Genomic DNA, 17,736 nt, shown 5'->3' on the forward strand with positions numbered 1-17,736 from the left:
ACCCCAGCCTGACAGTGCGCCAGTCCTCTGAGAGACTTGGACGCCCCAGGTACCTGTGTATCTGAATAAACCTCTTGCTGTTTGCATCCGCACAAATGGTCTCGCTGTTCCTTGGGAAGGGTCTCCCCAGACTGAAAGACACTCTCTGAGGGTCTTTCAGGTTCAGATGTTTGAATACTTGGTCCCTTGCTGGTGATGCTTTTTGGGTAGGTTTAGAAAGGCTGGCCTTGTTGGAGGAGGTGTGTCACTGGAGGCAGGCTACAAGTTTTCAAAGCCATCCGCCATTTCCACTTCTCTCCTGTCTCCTCTCTCTCTTTCCTCTCTTCTCTCTCCTCTCTCCTCTGTCTCTTTCTCTCTCTGCTTTGTGTTTTTAGTGAAGAGATGAGCCCTCAACTTCTTTGTGCCAACTGTAGCCTCTGCTCTATCCTCTGGAACTGTAAGCCCAAATGAACTCTCTTCTTCTGTGTTGCCCTGGTCATGGTGGCGTACTAAGGCAACAGTTGGAAAGTAACTAACACATACCCTCATGCGGTTTGCTAGAACGTCTGTAGCAGCCCCCTTTCCAGTCATCTTCTCCCCAGCCATACACAAATGCACACGTATCCAAACGTGCCCACCTGGGAACCACAGCAAAAAGTACCCAAGAACCACATCAGAATGATATCATTCCATTTAGAGCCTGAAAATGGATATCAGGCACAGAGGAAGAGGAAATGATGTGCCCTGCTGTGTAGAAAACTTCAAACTGAGATAGGGAATGATTTGTTGTCATCTGGCCTTGAACTTGTGATCCTCCTGCCTCAGCTTCCCAATTGCTGGGGTCACAGGTGGGCAACATCATATCCAGCTTAGCAATCTATTTCACTTAACTCAAGCTCCCCAGCATTACAGCCCAGACTGTCCTGAGGGTAAACGGCCATGTGGGAGGGCTCTTGAAGCACTCCTGAAATTAATGTCCCAGAGAAAACTGTGATTCAACCTTCAGAGTGAACAGTAAAGCAAATTAAAATCATTTTTAGAGGTCAAATTGATAGCTCACTGCAGCAAGCAGTGCAGGGGAGTCTTACCCAGAGAACCAGAGCTGTAATACAGAGAGACGTTAGACTTTCATTCAGCAACACACGATGAGAATGGAGCACAAGATAGCACTAACTCTCAGTCTGGCATGAGGAGCCTTTGCATCTTATACCAAATGCTGTATGTATTTGAAAATTAAATGGATTTGGAAATTTCAATTTATGTTATCTTAATAAAAATATTATTAAGATTTGGAGAGAACACAGAATAATTATCAACCTTGGCCATGTACGCTATTATATCTTTATTGCTATCTCCAACACCTATTTCTGTAGAGTCACAAGCGATCAAAAAGTTACCGTGTAGCCAGGAGTAGTGAAGCACACCTTTAATCCCTGAACTTCAGAGGTAGAGGCAGGCGGATCTCTGAGAGTTCAAGGCCAGGCTGGTCTACCTAGTAAGTTCCAGGACAGCCAAAGCTACATAGTGAGGTCCTGTCTCAAAAAAGCCCAAAAGTTACCTTGTCTCCTTAAGGTAGCTATTGAACTGCTCAGACAGTAACCTGAAGAAACACCCAAGAGCAGCACATGCTTTTCAGCAGCTTTTGGTGGACGCTCCTCTGTTTCCCTTAGCAGTTCATCCAGCTCAACCTCTTGGGTGAATAATGATGGAAGAGGGTTGCCCGTAGTCTCTCTGTCTGCCCTTTCCTATTGGCTACAGAGCCGAGGCGTGCATCCCCACCGTAGCTGACCGCTGCTGTGCTGGGGTTCACACCTTACAAGACCAGCTCTGACTGTGATGTGGCGGCAACTTGCAAAGAAATTCACAGACGCCTCACTTAGAGGTTTTAGCTTCTACAGCCTCCACCGTTCTCTCTGAGCAAGCTGCTGACATGTGCTTAGACGGGATGTGGTGACTGTTCTATATTAGTTTACGTCTTTGACCTCTCTGATTAAGTGTCCTATTGTGTTTGCAACATTATTCTTCAATATTTTCCTCTTTTCTTCCTTTTTTGTCTCTGATATCCCAATAAATCTGACTGCACAATAGTTTGATTCTGGAACCTACTACTCAGGTTTGGATACAAATCCCCCAATGGTACTATCATCTGACTTTTAAAAATTACATTTATTTACTTTCTTATTCATTCATTCCTCTGTGTGTATGTGTGTGTGTAGGTCAGAGTTTAGTTTAGGTGTTGTTTTCCAGGAGCCATTCACCTTGTTTGTGGAGACAGGCTCTCACTAATCTGGAACTCACCAAATGAGGGCTGGACATTCTCTTTGTTCCACTGGGATACACAGTGCTGGGACTCTGAGTGTGGACTAGTGAGCCCGTTTCCACTGGGACCTGAGTGCTGAGACCGTGAGTGTGAACGAGTGTGCCCGTTTCTACTGGGACCTAAGTGCTGGGGCCGTGAGTCTGCCTGATCATGCTTGCTTCATTAAAGAAGTTCTAGGGACTGAACTCAAGTCCTTGTGTTTGCAAGGCAGGCATTTATTGATTGGGCCATCTCTGTTACCTTCACCTTTATCATTTATAAAAGAAAGTCTGCTTCAAGTTCAAGGCCAGTTTGGCTTGGATTTCCAGTTCTAGGGGCAGCATAACAAGATCCTATTTCAAAACAAAACAAAGCCAAACAAGCAAACAAACAAAATAAAACAAAAAAAAACCAACAAAAACAAAGAAAGAAATAGAGGAGTGTGCTTTTCCGCCACAGTCAGGATACTGCTGTCGAGCCGGCATTTCTCCAGCCTTAGAGCTCTCTTTCTCCATCGGCAGTGGCTCTGTCTAGATCCTGGCACTATGCCTCTCTTTTCTCCTTAAGGCCCCAAGACTTAAGTAGCTCTTCTTTGCATTATGGCCAGCTTTGCATCTCTCAACTGTTTGAACCTCCTTTTTGTTCCTCCAGTAGGTTTTTATTTACTCCCAACAAACAAATTTCAGAGTGTCTACCACTTGAGGAGTACTAAGTCCTCAATACAACACGTTCCCCACAAAAGAGTCTTTTGTTCGGCATTGATAACCTGGCAAGCTTACACATACTTTCTTCATAGAAAGGTCACCAGTAAGCTTGCTAGACTACTAGAAATGTCTGCTCCTTTAGACTAGATCTGTCACCATCAGTACAGTTCTATGAATATAACTAAAGATTTTCAGCTCTCTTGCTAAGTACTGGAAATTGCACAGGATCTGTGAAAAACTCAGATATCTTTATTTAATCTGATGCAATTATTAAAGTATTCTAACAACATATGTCAAAAATATGGTTGATAAAAGACTAGAGACATCTTATGCTTCTCCTTGGAAAGCCCGACGAGCAGGAAATCCAAAAATGACAAGCATTTAGAGGCTGCCTCATCGTAAGTACCTGAAGCTGAGCACAGGTGACTAACTCACAGCCATGGCTGGGCAGGCATGAACAACCTTCCCTAAAATGACACCAACATCAAGAGTGCAGATAATTCACCATGGTTCATGCTCTGGCACCAAGAGAATGAAAAAGATCTTTGCCTTACGGGAAAGGGACAGCCAGTAGAAGCACAGCCACTGAGTTATGGGCAGAGAGTTCTCATGCTCATTAAAAACTAATTTCGCTCTTGGTCTCTCCACTTTGCTTTGAGAGTGTGTGTTTTCTTAACCCAAAGGTAACTCTGAGTTCTTGCCCTCAAATTACTGTCTCCTTAATTATTTGAGTTGGCCAAAACACTAAGTCTTCTTTTAGGTTTGATATTTAAGCACAAAACAGTTCTCTAAAGTTAGGCTCTGAATCAATTTAAGTGAAAACTCATGTTGCTCTATACATATGGGGGCAGCTGCTGACAGTGTTTCTACTAAAAAGATGAGCTGCTACAAAATGACTTTCTGAAATTAAATGATTTCAGTTTGTTAGAGTCCAATATATTCTGATATTCCAACCATGTTTTCAATTCATAAAGAAGTACTTTTTCACCCCAAGATTTAAAAGGTTCACTCAAACATAAATCCACTAATCTCTCACACTGCCCCACGAAGTCAAAAGAGCATGTTCTAACCCTGCATACAAATACTTCCAAAATGAGCTTGTAAATCAGACATATGCACAATGGGCTACAATCTATATCCCTCAACACAGAAACAAGAAATCTCCACGTAGAGGTTGCTTTAAAATGATCTAATCTGCCCATTTTTAAACTGCAAGCATTTACTGGTGAAAAGCAATGTCTAACAAGAACGCAGCCGTACACAGCAGCTGTCCTCTGGAATGGCTTACCTATTAATGTAACTGAGAGCAACATAGGTCGGCTGCTGCAGCTCTTGCTTCTCTAAAACACGCGGATCTGTATCTGCAATAAAACACAATGACGATTTTTTTAAGGATTTTTTTTTTACATCAGAATATATGAGGATCCCCAACATAAAGTAACAGAGGTTAAAGAGAGAAAAAGATTAATTTAGAATAGGAAAACTCAGTCCACAAAGCATAATGATTTGTTCATTCATTCATAAAAACAAGATATTACATTGCTTTTCAAGAAATTCCAAACATCAACAGTGATAAAACGCCCATCTGTCACACAAGCTCTTGCACAACCCCCTCATAAATACTGGTTTTCACTGCATACAGTTACAATGCTGGCATGGTTTCCGTGGTTAATCGGCCTAAGAAAGCAAGCCTCTGTTAATTATGCTCACTTCAATACTGGAACAAATTAGTTTACATTGAAAAGCTCCATCAATCTGAAAATCTATGGAGTATTGTTCTTGCTCACTGAACACTTCTGAGTCCAGATTCATATTCTGGAGAGCTCTTCTCCTTTGTGAATGTATAATGAATTGACTATAGCTTTTCTAGACTTAAGTAGAAAGTCTCTTAGTGCTTCAGCGTCAACAAACAGCACATTCACCGGGGCTCCCTCTCAAAGAGGCAGACTGTCACAGCACAGCAACACCTCACAATGCTGTGTCTCCAGTACAGACCAGTAATGAGCGCAGTCCTCACACCAGAAGCATCGTCCCAGGGTTCACATGCGGAGAAATCATTTCTTAAATATATGCAAAAGAAATGATCATATAACAATATATAGGGCAGGGAGTCACTCTGTATTGCTTTCATGAAGAAAGGTTAAAGCATTTCACACTAATTTCGTTTCATTAAAACCTCATCCACACCATCCCATGATCAGAAGTCTCAGCTGCAGGTGGCAGTAACTGCTCTGATGTCTGTTGTTTCCAGTACCTTTGCAACAAAGTGTTTACTGCATATGGTGGCCCAAGATACACAACTCCAATGTGCTCTAACAGGTGATGGCAGAGGGAGAACAGGGGTGGCAATAATCAGATTAACACTGCTTTTGCCCCTCAGACTATACACCCGCGCAGCAGAGCCAGAAGCCTCATTCATTATGTCCAAGTTAAGAATCTCACGTTCACTCTATCATTTTTCCTGTGCCAAGAATTCCAGGGAACTAACTCTATTCAGAAATCTTCCTTCCTTGGGTCTCTGCCACTGTAAACCCTTGAAAGCTGAATTAGGAACAAGAGACAAAGAGTCTCTGAAAGGCTCCATCAAGCCCAGTCTCAGGGTTTTGGCAGAGCAGATGAGAACAGATCAGTAATTCACATTTCCTCCCCTTCTCAGCCCCAGTTACTTTAACTGCAGCTGAGGCTGCGGTCTGATCGCTGGTTTAGGGATAAACTCAGTGGCTGTCAAGATACAAGGAAGGCATTCTCAAGGGACATGATTTTCTTTTTCCTTTTAAATTTTCTCCTCCTCTTTCTTTTTCCTCCTTCTCTGTTTTGTTTTTTCGAGACAGGGTTTCTATGTGTAACCCTGGCCATCCTGGAACTACTCTGTAGACCAGGCTGGACTTGAACTCAGAGATCCACTTGCCTCTACCTTCCAAGTGCTGGGATTAAAGGCATGAGGGAGAAATAGTTTTCAAACACAACCCTTAACACTTATCCAAATCTGCTGTAATCTCAACACATCTTTGCTTTTCTGTGCAAAACGTGCTTGCTGGAGGGGAGTCTCCAAAACCATATTTCAGAGGGGAAAATGTCTTGTCTACATAAACTGCCACTGGCATGCTAGACAGGCCGTGGGTGCAGATGGTGACTGATGTGCCAAAGTAGATGAGGCTGGAGACAGAAATTGTGAAATCAAGAAAGGAAGTTAGAAAAACAAGCAAAAGCAAAAACCCAGTGGACAGTTTCTCAAGTTCCCACCAAACAATTTGAACTTGGTCCTACGGATGGATGGGGAGCTGCTCTTTTGTGATATGTGGTCACACGGAGTTATTCTGAAGTAAATGAGTGATGGAGGAAGGTCATTGGTAATAAACAAACTGCCTTGGCCCATTCTGATAGGCCATCCCTTAGGTGGGTGGAGTAGGCAGAACAGAATGCTGGGAGGAAGAGGAAGTGAGCTCAGACTCGATAGCTCTCCTCTCTGGGGCAGACGCCTCAGACAGAGGCCATGCTCCCCTCTCCTGGGCAGACGCATGCGATGAAGCAAGCTGCTAGGTCAGACATGCTGAATCTTTCCCGGTAAGACTGGTGCTACATAGTTTATTAGAGATGGGTTGATCGGGATATGAGAATTAGCCAGTAAGGGCTAGAGCTAATGGGCCAAGCAGTGTTTAAAAGAATACAGTGTCCATGTAATTATTTCGGGGCATAAGCTAGCAGGAGGCCAGGGTGCTGGGGAAGCAGCCCCGCCGCTCCAATTACAACAAATGAGCACTATTAGGAGCTTACAATTTGTGTGTCAGTGGGTAAAAAGCCATCTTTCACCTTCTCTTTGCTCTTGTACCTGGCTTCCAATCAAACAGTCTTTCTACACACCATCTTCTAGTCATCCCTCTGTTAGTACACTGTTACTACTTTCTAAAATTGTTCCCAAGTTATCCTGATTTTAATTTTTTTTCTTTTATTAGTGTGTGTCTGTGTGTGTGTGTGTGTGTGTGCGCGCGCGCGTGCGCAGGCACACACACACACATGCATGTGCAGGTATATACATTTATATTATACTTTTCTACTTCAAGCTTGAAGTAACTTGGATCTTGAGGTTTCCCTAAAGGCTTGTGTGTTGAAGGTGTGGTCCTTAGTCTGTGGTACAGTTAGAAGGTTCTGAAATCTTTTGGAGGTGGGGTCTAGTGGAAGGTCACTTGGGATGATGAGAACCTGTCCTCCTTCTCTAGCTTCCCAGGCTGGATGAGGACAGCACATCCCAATCAGCTACTTGTTCCCAGTATGTGGTTCTGCTATAACAGGCCTAAAAGCATGTGACCTGTCAACCACAGACTGAAGTTCTAGAACTGTGAGTCACAACAAAACTCTTTTCCCAATAAGTTGAGCCTCTCTACTGTTTTGCCATAGCAACACAGGAGGGGTTCATTATCACTCTGAAGAAGGGGTCAAGTATCTTCTATAGCATGCTACAGCTCCCTGATGCTTATCTGAAATGTTGTTGCTATTGACACAGAAACTGCATGGCAATCTTGTCTGACAGAGCATGGAGCATGTTCAACACTGTTTGCAAGGCAAGATTCTGAAACTCTATATTATTTTGCTTCAACATATTCTATAACCTATGTTTGACTTATGCTTGCATTGCCTTAAGTTATAAGTTGGAGGCAGACTTCTGGAAACTTCCAAATGTCATCTTCTCTGAAATAAAACAACCACTGAAGCTCCTTAGGGATAAAGCACCCCTGCCACTTTCTCTGGAATACACATTCTGGACAAATACCCCCAGGCCTCAACCTTATTTTTAGATTAAATGATTCTTCAAGACAACCTTAATTAGAACAAACATCCACCAAAGGTTTGTGAATGAAACGATGTACTTGGTACAAATCAGGAGAGACTAAACAAGGCTCCTGGAGAGCCCCTATCAACTGCTGGTCCCAAATAAGCATGGGTCCTGTCACTTGCTAACTGCTCATGGTGATCATGACTTGCTGTTTTATGGATTTTAATTATGCTGGCGAGCACTTCACATTCAGTAAAAATATAATAGCTGCTTTCATTACTTCTCCCTCTCTGACAGCAACATAACTTTGCGATGCTCAACGCCCTACAAGGAAAAGACTACAGAGGCAGACTGGTTCTGACATGTAGAATGCCTCCCTAGCTCTGCCAGGATGGCAGTGTCTCCACAGGTGATGGAGACAAGGGAACACCATCACCTGGTACTACTAGATAGTACAAATAAAAAGAAACACTTCCTTATCCTATGTGCCGAGCCATGCAAAGATGGTTTTGCACACAGTAAGCCGCTACAGTAAGTAATCTAGGAAGAGGCGAATGGCCGTATCATAGCATCTCCGAGGCACTTCTCTGGCTTATTTGTTCAGAGTGCCAATAAAATGAGGATGGGAAATGCTGCTGCAGCTTCTCAGAGATATAATTCACTTTAAAGGGGTCTGTAGATAACACATTTGATTTTTTCAATCCACATGATGCTCCTCAAGCAGGTGATTCGGCAATTTGTACCATGTGGCCAATGCACAATGACACACAACTGCACTCTTCGACTTCTATATGACTGACAAGTGACGGGAAGAGAAACTTACACTTTCTAGTGGGGCAGGGCAGTACCAAACAGAAAAAGACACAGATTATGACCATCTCTTCCCCGGGACAGTCTCGCTAAGTTTCTAAAACAGCAGTCTGTAAACAGCTGACAGCAGGTGTGTCTGTCACCATCTCAGGGAGGTATTTACTCTATGGTGAGGATGCTGTACAAAGCGAAAGCTTTTCCTGGTTGTGATCATTAAGGTCATGGATTGAACTGAATCGCCCAGTCCTCATTGTCACAACACTAGCTCCAATTGTTCTTCAAACAACAGGAGCCAATAAAATAAGATCAAATAAAAATGTAAATAAAAACTAAAATCAAAACAATATAAGGCGATGGTTGAGGCTGGGAAGGAACACTTCAACTCCTGTCACTAAGGGATGTGATGTGTATGATGGAAGATTCAAGGCCACCTTGCTCCGGCCCTGAAACCCTCTTCATCTGTTACAGTTTCTGTCATTGGGAACCAGTGACAACAAATGCTGTGACTTCTAACTTTTCTCATTCTCTTTTTTTCTTCCTTCTTTTTTTTTTTTGAGGGAAGTCTCATGTGGTCCACTACTTGGCAGTGGAAGACCCTGAATTCTTGCTTCCACTTCCAGAGTTGAGTTCTGGGATTACAGGTATGTACTTGCACACTGTCTTTCTGTATGTTTACTTTTGTTGTGTGCTATTTTTAATAAATAATCATTCCTAGTGCCATCTTCAAGCCCACAAAGAACAAAACAAAACAAAAGCTCCACTGGTATTATCCAGTGGGTCAACCAGCACTCAGTAATTACCTCATGGCTTTGGTTATGACATTAGTTACTGTGCCTTGCTGGGACTTTATACCTAGAATTACTTAAAATTTAATAAAGTCAGAAAACAGCTCTGCTGCCTCTCAAGCAAAACTAAGCAAACCTCCCTGGCGGTCTGTAGATTTGGGAGTCACTGTGAACAAAGGAGGTGCTTCTGGTCTGGAGGGAGATCCTCTTCATGTTCTACAGTTTCCAAACACCACTTCCTGCTTAAATGCATCACAACAATGGGGGGGGGGATGGCAGGAGCTAAAGGATGGAGGTGGGCGGGCTGCGGGCTGCAACAGTAGAGGACCCCAGAGAGTCCAGTGCGCACCCAGGAGGATAAGTGATTTTGAAGAGTAGGCCCAGAACCCTCACTGTTTTTTGTAATCTTTGGGTGATTCTGATACTAATGAATGGATGTACAGCTTCCATCCTTCCCCTCAGCTCTTAAACTTGCAATAACGGACATCACTTTGTTCAGCACACTCTCCCCCAGCATCCTGGGTAGGGCCTGTCAACCCCCCTCTTCTCCTGCTAGCACCACAGGGAACACCTTGCTTACCTCAACTCTTCCCATCGGCAGCACTTTGCTCTCTAGTGCCCAACAAATACATGCAGGGGGCGGCAACCGATTAATTTCACCATGGGAATATTGAAGAGTTTGGGTAAAACAAGCACAGTTGTTTCCTTTACCACTCAGGACCCCAAGAAAATGTGGTAGTGGGTAGGGGAAAACCACCAAGGGGAGTCAACAGGAGACAGAGGCAGGAAACATGTTATTTCAAACAGTGTTTGGGGACATAACAAAAGAATATGAGAACATAAAGAGACCTGGATAAAGTTACAATCTCCAGAGCCTATAGTGGGGACACAAGAGCCAGAAGCTGAACCTTGCTGAATCCCTGAAAAACCCTGCACTCAAAGATGCCAGCTATAGCATGGAGAAAGCTCAGAGCTTAAAACAGAGAACTCTTTAAGTGGTTATGAAGACAAACTAAGCAAGTCACCAAGTGCCTATGGATGGAGGGACAGAGAAGGGGAGAAAGCAAGGCTAGAAACAGTATCAGAACACTGGCAGCCAGTCAGGACTCTTTTTTCTGATTCCATTAAGCAGGTGTCGAGAAAAGAGAGGCCATATGTTGACATCTGCTGATTCCCTAATTAAATAATCAGCCTACAGTTACATCCCTAGCCAACAAGTTCCACCTGTGCCTCCACCCCCAGGCTTCTGCCAGTACTTCACAACTGAGGTGCCAAGGCCAAGGCTGTGACACTCAGGGAATGATGACTAAGCACTGCAGCAGAGTCTAGACCAAGTGAAAGCCACCAACACAAACACAAGAAAAGGGTGGGAAGAGAGAGAGCCAGGAAAGAAGAAAGGGGTAGGTATGTGGGAAACCACAAGCCATGGAAGCATGCAAGCCTCTGGGACAAGCTTCCTTAAATGAAGCTGGGATCATCCGGGCTAGAGGCAGAGGCCCCATGTTCTGAGGTTACTGTGCCAGTGTTCGGATCACCAGCAGGTGAAGTCAGTTCGCTGCTGGCACCCAGCTGTAACACTGGACTCCACAAAGACTTTATAGCTGTCTTATAAGCCCAGTACATTTTTGTTGCAACTTTTACTCTATTTTTAAAGACTAAATTTGTTGAACCAACAATTTACAAAGACTGACTTTTAAAATTCATTGCTGGTTTACTTCAGATGCTGAAATAGATATTTCTTGTTGGCACTGAACTTTAAAAAACCATATGAGTGTATGTAACCAGCCTTTGAATGGATCAACTTTTCCTTAGTTTATGGACATGCCATTTGAAACTTTTCCCAGGCCATAATTTCCATTACAGGAAAGTTAGTGCAAATTGTATTTGAGACTTTTGCCTTCCCCAATTCACTGTGAAATCCAGATGCAGCTAAGTGTTGCTGTAAACTTTATGAGCTTAATATCTAAAAGTCAGGGACTCTGTGCAACACAGTAAGAGCATCTAGTAAAAAGCACTCATGTTCACATGTGGAGCCTGAGTTTTCTTGCCACCAGTCAGTGACTAAACATGACTGAACCAGGAACTCTCTAGAAAATGCTCAGGAAGCTGACTTATGCATAAACACTGCAGCTTCAGCACAGCCTGTGACCAGCATGGCCAAAGGGCTGACGTTCTGTTGTTCTGCTTCCTAATTCTTCCTTAATCCTTCAGAGTCCTATGGTCACCCACTAAGATAGTAACTAGCTAGGAAACTTGGTCTTAGCAGTCAAATCTAAGCCGAAGGCTTAGATCATTAGTGTCCACCATGATGGAGGCTCAATAACTGAATGAGCAACCAGGGTGAGAAGGAAATTTCTCGGGATTCAGAGATAAGCATCAGCCCAGGGAGCTCTAGAGCATATGGGCCAGCACAGACCTTAGTGTAAGCTTCTGTGTTCCTGCACAGACGGACAAGAGCAAGAGCACATGTTCAAAAGGAGACAAAATACGAGAGGAAGCTTACGGAGCCCACAGTGAGTCATTCACAGGTGAGGGTGGGAAGCTAGTGTGGCTCTAAGTTCAGGGCAGCACGCTCTGGGGGAAATCTGTGGGCACTATAAAAGGGCAGTAGGGTTGACCGGACAATACTCATTATTTATAGATTTTTGAAGTAGAGATACTTGAGGGGGTGGTTCTGAACTGTGGGCAATTCTCTGCGATGGCAATGTGCAGAGATACCGAAGGGTGTGTACCATTGGATCCCACTGATATCCTACAGCGCACATAATCTGATAACCTCACAACAGCAAAACCTGCCTGACCTCAAATGTTAGTGCTAGGCTGAGAAATCTCGCCAGAGACCCATGAGATGGCTATGAAGACTAGAGCTACTGCATGTAGGTAATTTTTGGTTTTTCCCACGGTCTAACTTGAGAGGCTAGAAGGCTGGGCAGTGGGCAACAGGGCAGTGACACAAGGTGGTTAGGACCTGGATTTTAGGAGCCTTGGCTTTCTTTGTGGAATCAAAGAAATTGAATTCATTTCCTGAAAGACATCCTGAATACTTGTCATGTGCTCCTTGCTTAGAGGAAATTCTAAGTCAGTAGTTCACAACTGAGCCAGAAAGATGATTGCAACAGCCAGTTAACAATAATCCATGGGCTGGGAAGATAGCTCGGTTGGTAAAGTGCTTGCCCTGCAAGCTTGAGACTTGAGTTACATACCCAGAACCCACATAAAAATCCCAGGGGTAGCAGATATAGGAAGAATCTGGGGGCTCACTGGTCAGCCAGTCTAACTGGTGAGTTCCAGGACAATGACAGGCTTGTCTCAAAGGAGGTGGCTGATGCCCAAGGCTGACCACTGGCCTCCACAGGCTTGTGCACCTACTTATATGTAAAGTTCGTGTACACACACACACACACACACACACACACACACACACACACGCTACAAAAAGCCCCCAATACTTCTATATAAACCAGCAAGTATACTAACTGCTTCAGAAATGCGCCATGATTCTTTGTGAGGCTCAGGGCAAGTTTTTGAAATAAAGTTTCTGAGAGTCTGACGAGAAAATGGCTTGAGCAGGTGAGCAGAAGGAGAAAGAAACTGGCCTGTGAAAGAGGTCTGGAGTGGTCTGTGGGGAAGGGGCACGGCATGCAGCAGAGCTCGCTTCCTCATGGAAGGGCTGAAAGCCTCTCTGAGAGTCAGCCTCAGTTTCACACACGAAGCAGAGCCACTCGGGGAAAAAGCTAAGATGATCCATGTGTTAGAAAATAGTGAACAGCGGTAGGGAAGGTGGAGGGGGGAAATTGATACAAAAGACAAGATTTGGTAAAGTACAAGATTTTTCTTATGTGGAGTGAGAGTCTTATCAACGATAAAGAACCCCAAACTAGGAAAAACATTTGATATTCCAAGTGAGGTCTGCTTCTCATGTGTGAAAGATGCTGTACAGAAACAAAAAGTTGGAGCTTCAGAGAAGGGGGTAGGGGATAAGGGTTCCTGATACAGATAGGAACAGGGCATGTAAGACTGTCATCACACCACCACACATTCCAAAAGGCAGCAGAGCTACCGCATGCCCTCAGAAGAGCGACACATAGTAACAAGCATTGATTGAAGATGCCATTAGGAAACACAGCCAGCCTCAGCTCAGCAGGGATAACGAAAGGCCTGGGGCACACTGCATTTGAACTCAAGTGACTGGTACATTTCACAACTGAGCATAAAAGGCTGGGGTGGGGTGGGGCAAGTCAAACCAGGGTCCCTAATTCAGTGGTTAGTAGACCTCGTATATGAGTCTCCAAGGCTTTCTAAGGGAATTACATTCTTGTTTCAATCTTCGTTCTTACTTAATTATATTTTTGATTGTGAGCCTAGCCTTTAACAGCTGAGCCATCTCTCCAGCCCCGTTCTTACTTCTTGGTGGTAAGACAATGTGCCACTCTTCATAGCCAACTGCCTGTGCTCAGTGTTAGCTGTGGACGCCTTAGGGGTCTTTTTTTTAAATCTCCAAAATATTGCTAAGAACAGTACTTTTATCCTAGAGTGGAAATGAGTAAATCTCCAGTGTGAGATGGAGCTGTGCTGCTCATGAAGTATTTTGAAATTAGGACTTGCACAATTGTGAATTGTCTCTCTTTGATAGTCAGCAGCATGATGATGCCAGAAAAATTTAAAAGTTATCACGCAAATGAAAGTTATCATGGGCTGCAAGATGCTGTTCAACAGGCATTTCACTCATTTTTATATCATGATGCTCTGGAACATGGCTGCTTGGTGCAAGGACTACATTTCCCTACTTTCCTTGAAACATCGGTCTACATTCTGGTTAGTAAGATACAGCACTTTAAGGAAGTCTCCTGAAAGGTCTGTACCTTTCTTTGCAGCAGTTTTCCTCTAGGGTGACTGGACGAATGATTGCCACTTCTGAATCAATTTAACGTGAGAAAATCTTATAAATGGAAGTCATCCTAGGCAGAGCAAGGATGTATGTGCAGCAGAACAAATGAAGTCCCATCCTGAACTGACCACCTCCAGTCCTTCTGAAACCAAGAGAAAGAAATTCTCTTCCATTCAGATACTGCTACTCAATGGCAGTAAATAAAGCCAAACCAAATCTTCAAGCAAACAAACAATAAAACCAATACTCTAAACAACCAGAAATGCTAACTCAAAGTTCTACCAAGAAACATGAAATCTTTTGTGTCTTTGTTTTCCTGGATTAAAAAAAAATTACATTAGATTTTATTATACTAAACTTACAGAACAACAACAAAGCCACAGTAAAGTAACACCCACACTGCCACATCGGATGTGGCTAACTCTACAGTGGGATGGTTAAGGAATGGGAGAAAGAAGAGAGAACCATTATGACAAATTATGGCTGCTTTGGTTGCTCAAGCCTTTTCCAGTATTGGTTATTAGTGGGCAATAATGAAGCAAATTGCACATACACATTGCTCCTGAGTTATCAACAATGCGATGAGCAGCAACCTTTGCAGCTGTCGGGATCTTTTCAGGCAAGCAATTAAAGTGAAAAGAGAGAGGGTGCACAATCCTGTCACCCAACATCATGTGTACCAACACCGCCTACGAACACTGACATGGAGCGGGCGCAATCTGAATATTTATTAATGCAGATCTGTTCCCATTTGTTCTTCTTCTTTCCTTGTAACCCAAACTACCCTCACCTGCCAAAAGCGGATTTTTTCCCTCTAAAGGTCAATTCTGACACTGCGAATCGCATTTATCTGAAACTTACATACACTGTGACATCTTTCCTAGTTGCATTAAAATAAATTTTCTTTCCCTTTCCCCTTCAGGAAATATAAGTTTAGGACAAGCTTGGATTCCAAAGGAGAAAGAAGTTGAGGATGAAGTAATCCTAACTAGAAAAGCACTGAATGAGTAACCAAGTTGAAGATTAACTGATGTTTATGGGAAGTCGGATATATATGTCAAGTACTCTGTGCAGGCATTGAAGAACTAGCTTTAGACAAAACAGAAAAAAAGTCCTGGCTCTCCAGCACACCAGACTCCTTGCAACAGATGTTGTCATCTATAAAACACATACCAGAGAACCGTGCAATCAAGTGATAAAATTGAAAAGCAGAAACAAAAACACACCTAAGTCTTATGTTTTAAGTCGGTTTACAATTTTGTGTTGTGTGTATCCATGGTTGTGCAAAGTACACGTGTTGTCCACACTTACTAGGGAAAGGGCCTCAAATTGACTTTAAGAAGATCACAACACTCTATTATAGACTCACTTGCTTTCCTGCTCACAAGTAGGGATTGTTTACTGTCTGGATGACCCCTGCTTAAAGCACTGAGAACGGCAGCAGTGTCAGGGCAGTCACAGAGGGAGCCGAGGAGCACCCTATGTCGTCAAGCTGTGTGGCTTTAGTCACTGCTGTTTCACCACGTGCCTGAGACCAGTGGTTCTCAACTAGAACTGCACATTAGCATCTCCTGGGTAACACCAAAGACTCTGAGGGCCTGACCCCACTCCAACATTCTAGTGTGAAACAAGAAGAGACAGTTACCACTAAAGACTGTGGAACCCCCCAAAAGGTGAAAGGTTGTCCTCTGATTTCCATATGTATGCTCCCCCTCCACACACATCACACAGACACATATAGACATCACACATCTCTCTTTCTCTCCCTCTCTCTCTCTTTCCGTCTCTCTCTCTCTCTCTCTCTCTCTCTCTCTCTCTCTGTCTGTCTCTCTCTCATACACACACAAACACAGACACGCAATATACACTTTAAAAAGGAAAACAAAAAACAAAACAAATAACCCTCCCACCAAACGACTGCTTGGAAAGTTATCAAATAAATAAAAGAACTTAAGATTTCCCCCAAACTTAAAAAGCAATTGTGAAACTAGAAACAAATGATTGAGTATGCCAAAAAGTTTTATAGATAAACCCAGGGCCGTGCAATCTTTTGCTTATGTGTGTTTGTATGCATGTACTCATGTGTGACTGCATGTAGAGGTCAGAAGCTGATGTAAATGAAGAGATCCTCGCTCTCTCTCCACCTTACCATAAGTATTATTTTGAGATGGCATCTCTCACTGAACCTGGAGCTCCCTAGTACAACTGGACTGGCTGGCTAGCAAGTCCCAGGGATCCTCTTGGTCTTTGGCCCTCCACACTAGGATAATTGCTGACACCCAGCTTTTATGTTGATGTTGGGGCCAAACTCGCATTTGCATAGCAAGCACTTCACCTACAGAACAATTTCCCCACCCCCTGGTGGAATCTTTTAAATTCGGGCTCCACCTGAAGCGCTGAAGTGCTGGTCAGTTTTTCACTTTTCACTTTCTAGGAAGGGCCTGTCTCCGTGTATTTTTAAATTTAATGTGAAGCAGTCTTGAGGTATTCTGATGACTAGGAAATATTTTTGGCAGAGGGTGAAGGCGGGCATCACTGATGGTATGTATGCTCCTAAAACTAAAAAGCTCTAGCACTTGAATTATGGGACTTGGAATTTTCTGTTAAGACTGATTCAGGTCAATGCGTTTTTCCTGTGCTGTCATTTTTCATTTCAATTACAAGTGAGGTTATTAAGAAGCAAGTTAGTTTTGCACTTTGGAAGCCTGTTTCATCTAGAATTTGGCAAACAACAATAAAAACAACACCCTGCCTCCATTCTTACAATCTCTCAAGGAAGCCAAAGAATTGTAACTAAACAAAACCAACCAACCAACCAAACAAACAAACAAACAAAAGACAGCCACAGGCAAAAGAGCTGAACATTTGGATTTAGGATCACACAATGACTACCTCAAAGTCATTAGACAGATTTACAAGTGTGTACTGGTTACAGCTTGATCTGAATAGCTCTGGTTGGCCTCTTATTTGATCACACACATGCTCTCTGTGCCCAGACTGGGGCCAGGAACACACTGTTTAGGCTCAAGGGCCCTAGATATGACACAGAGTTTGAGGTGCGTGGCTCTGGATTCTGAATAGGTTGCATCTCTTCTACTTGGTAATGAGTAGGGACACATGCTGAGTAATCTTGCTGATGGCATGAATTTGGGCATTGTGAAATCCCTGGCCCTCTCACTTACCTGGAACTTGGCAGATGGCTCCTGACTATCTTGGCTTCTGTAGAAGGACTACTCAACTCTAGCTTTTCTGATCCTTTTTTATTTATTTTAAAATAGCTTTTTTCTCTTGGATAGACAACATATTATGGAAGTGACTGGTTTGTTCTGATGATTGTTAACTTCATGACTGGAGATAGTTTCTCAGGCTGAGCTTTGATCTTCTGATACAGAAGTCAGTGACTCACAGCTTATGAAGTTGTTATGAGGTTGTTAAGGGAATTTAAGAGAGGTGAGCTGTATACTTCACAGAGCACAGGGGCTGGTACATGGTAAATACCT

At 43.3% G+C, this 17,736-nt stretch overlaps 1 protein-coding gene across 1 annotated transcript in view; it reads right to left on the reverse strand.

Annotated features, from left to right (window-relative positions):
• Nucleotides 1-17,736, reverse strand: part of Jazf1 (JAZF zinc finger 1) — a 307,664-nt gene that overhangs the window by 133,093 nt on the left and 156,835 nt on the right. The window contains exon 2 of the mRNA XM_005360824.3: nt 4,271-4,343. Coding sequence (XP_005360881.1) covers nt 4,271-4,343 — 73 coding nt within the window. The remainder of the gene's footprint in view (nt 1-4,270; nt 4,344-17,736) is intronic.

This window comes from Microtus ochrogaster, linkage group LG3 (assembly GCF_000317375.1).
Source record: "Microtus ochrogaster isolate Prairie Vole_2 linkage group LG3, MicOch1.0, whole genome shotgun sequence".
Classification (NCBI taxonomy): Eukaryota; Metazoa; Chordata; class Mammalia; order Rodentia; family Cricetidae; genus Microtus; species Microtus ochrogaster.